The following is a 1,825-nucleotide window of genomic DNA, read 5'->3' as shown; positions in this document are numbered from 1 at the left end:
ATTAATTATATGGTAAGAATACATAAGATGTAATTATTTAACAAATATTTTAAAAAAATTAATATTTTTAAAGTTAAATAATTATATTTTAATATGCTAATAATTATTATTTTTGATAAATTTAACGAGTGCATGTCATTAACAATAAAAAATAATGTTATATAATTCATAAAACTTTTTATAATAAATTATAAATTTAAGAAATATAAAAATAAAATATCAAATAAAATATGATATTTCTAACGATAAATGTGCAAATGTATAATTAAAAAATAAAAATTTAAGTACAGTTAATTTAATGTAAAATTAATAATTGATCATCCTTAAATAAAAATTATATCAAATTAATCAAACTATTTAACAACTTTAAATTATTATGTGTACAATGGATGAGTTTTTATCTAAAATGGTACTACAAACACGCGGTGTGTTGATGCCAGGTTGGAGGCATCCACTTGAATCTTTATAACCCCTCTCCTTTCTCGCTCTGTCTCCCTTCTCGTCTTTAGTAGTCGGCACTCAACACATCACAGGTCAGGCACAGCAGAAGTAAGAGCAAAGCCCTACTCTTCTGATCTTTTGATTCTATTTCAAAATTCAGCAGGTGATCTGTTCTAATCGGATAACAATGTCATCATCGGAGGACGAGGGAGGTGAAGAGTACCTCTTCAAGATCGTTATAATCGGAGACTCTGCCGTCGGCAAGTCCAACCTTCTGTCCCGCTATGCTCGCAACGAGTTCAACCTCCACTCTAAGGCCACCATCGGCGTTGAATTCCAAACTCAAAGCCTCCAGATCGACAATAAGGAAGTCAAGGCCCAGATTTGGGACACCGCCGGCCAGGAGCGCTTTCGTGCCGTCACCTCCGCCTACTATCGTGGTGCAGTTGGCGCTCTAATTGTCTATGACATATCCCGCCGAACCACCTTCGATAGCGTCGGTCGCTGGCTCGATGAGCTTAAAAGTAACTCTATTCAACTCTATCTATTTCCTTTTAATCTCTTGAATAGATCTATTCCTATGCCACACACTAATCCGATTCAGTTGACTTCAATCTGCTCACATTTCACATGTATGCTAAGCCTGAATTTTATTCAACTACAAATTATGGTCTGATTTTAAATGGAGCATAATAGCATTGTGTATAATTTACTATGAGGGATAATTATACCTAACTTCCTTAATTATAGAATGTCTTCGGTTGCTAACTGGCATAATACATGCTTCTCTTCTTTTGTTTCATCTTAACAAATTAGCTACTCTAGTAAATTGATTAACTTAGTGTTTATAAGACAACTAATATGCATGTTAGAGATTAGATGTATGCTTGACTTAGCTCTCATATTCTTAATTCTGCTTTTTTAGGTGGTGTTTGTTTGCTTTGGTGCTTCTATCAATAATGTTATCTAAATAATGTTTCATTAGTAATAAATGTATAATTAATTTTGTGGTAGGAGTACATAGAGAATACATCAGGTGCAACCACCTAACAAATATTTTTACTCCTTATGTACTCCTACCACAAAATTAATTACACATCTATTACTAATGGAACATAATCTAGGAAACAAATAGTTCAATATTCTTTGTTTTGTGAAATCTTACTCTCTAAACTTATTTAAACTACCTTTCAGCTCATTGCGACACAACAGTAGCAATGATGCTTGTAGGCAACAAATGTGATCTGGACAACATCCGAGCAGTAAGCATTGAAGAAGGAAAAAGCCTTGCAGAAGCAGAAGGTTTATTTTTCATGGAAACCTCTGCCTTGGACGCTACAAACGTTAAGACGGCTTTTGAGATGGTTATTCGGGAAATATACAA

General features: G+C 33.6%; 1 protein-coding gene across 1 annotated transcript in view; it reads left to right on the top strand.

Moving 5' to 3' along the window:
• Positions 1 to 429: 429 nt before the first annotated feature.
• LOC107486848 (ras-related protein RABA5d) overlaps positions 430 to 1,825 on the top strand; it is a 1,800-nt gene continuing 404 nt past the window's right edge. Inside the window, exons 1-2 of the mRNA XM_021141387.2 lie at positions 430 to 965; positions 1,636 to 1,824. Coding sequence (XP_020997046.1) covers positions 629 to 965; positions 1,636 to 1,824 — 526 coding nt within the window. The 5' untranslated portion in view covers positions 430 to 628. The remainder of the gene's footprint in view (positions 966 to 1,635; position 1,825) is intronic.

This window comes from Arachis duranensis, chromosome 4, assembly GCF_000817695.3.
Source record: "Arachis duranensis cultivar V14167 chromosome 4, aradu.V14167.gnm2.J7QH, whole genome shotgun sequence".
NCBI lineage: Eukaryota > Viridiplantae > Streptophyta > Magnoliopsida > Fabales > Fabaceae > Arachis > Arachis duranensis.
Note: the sequence above shows the minus strand (reverse complement) of the source record. Positions and strands in the feature narration are given on the sequence as shown.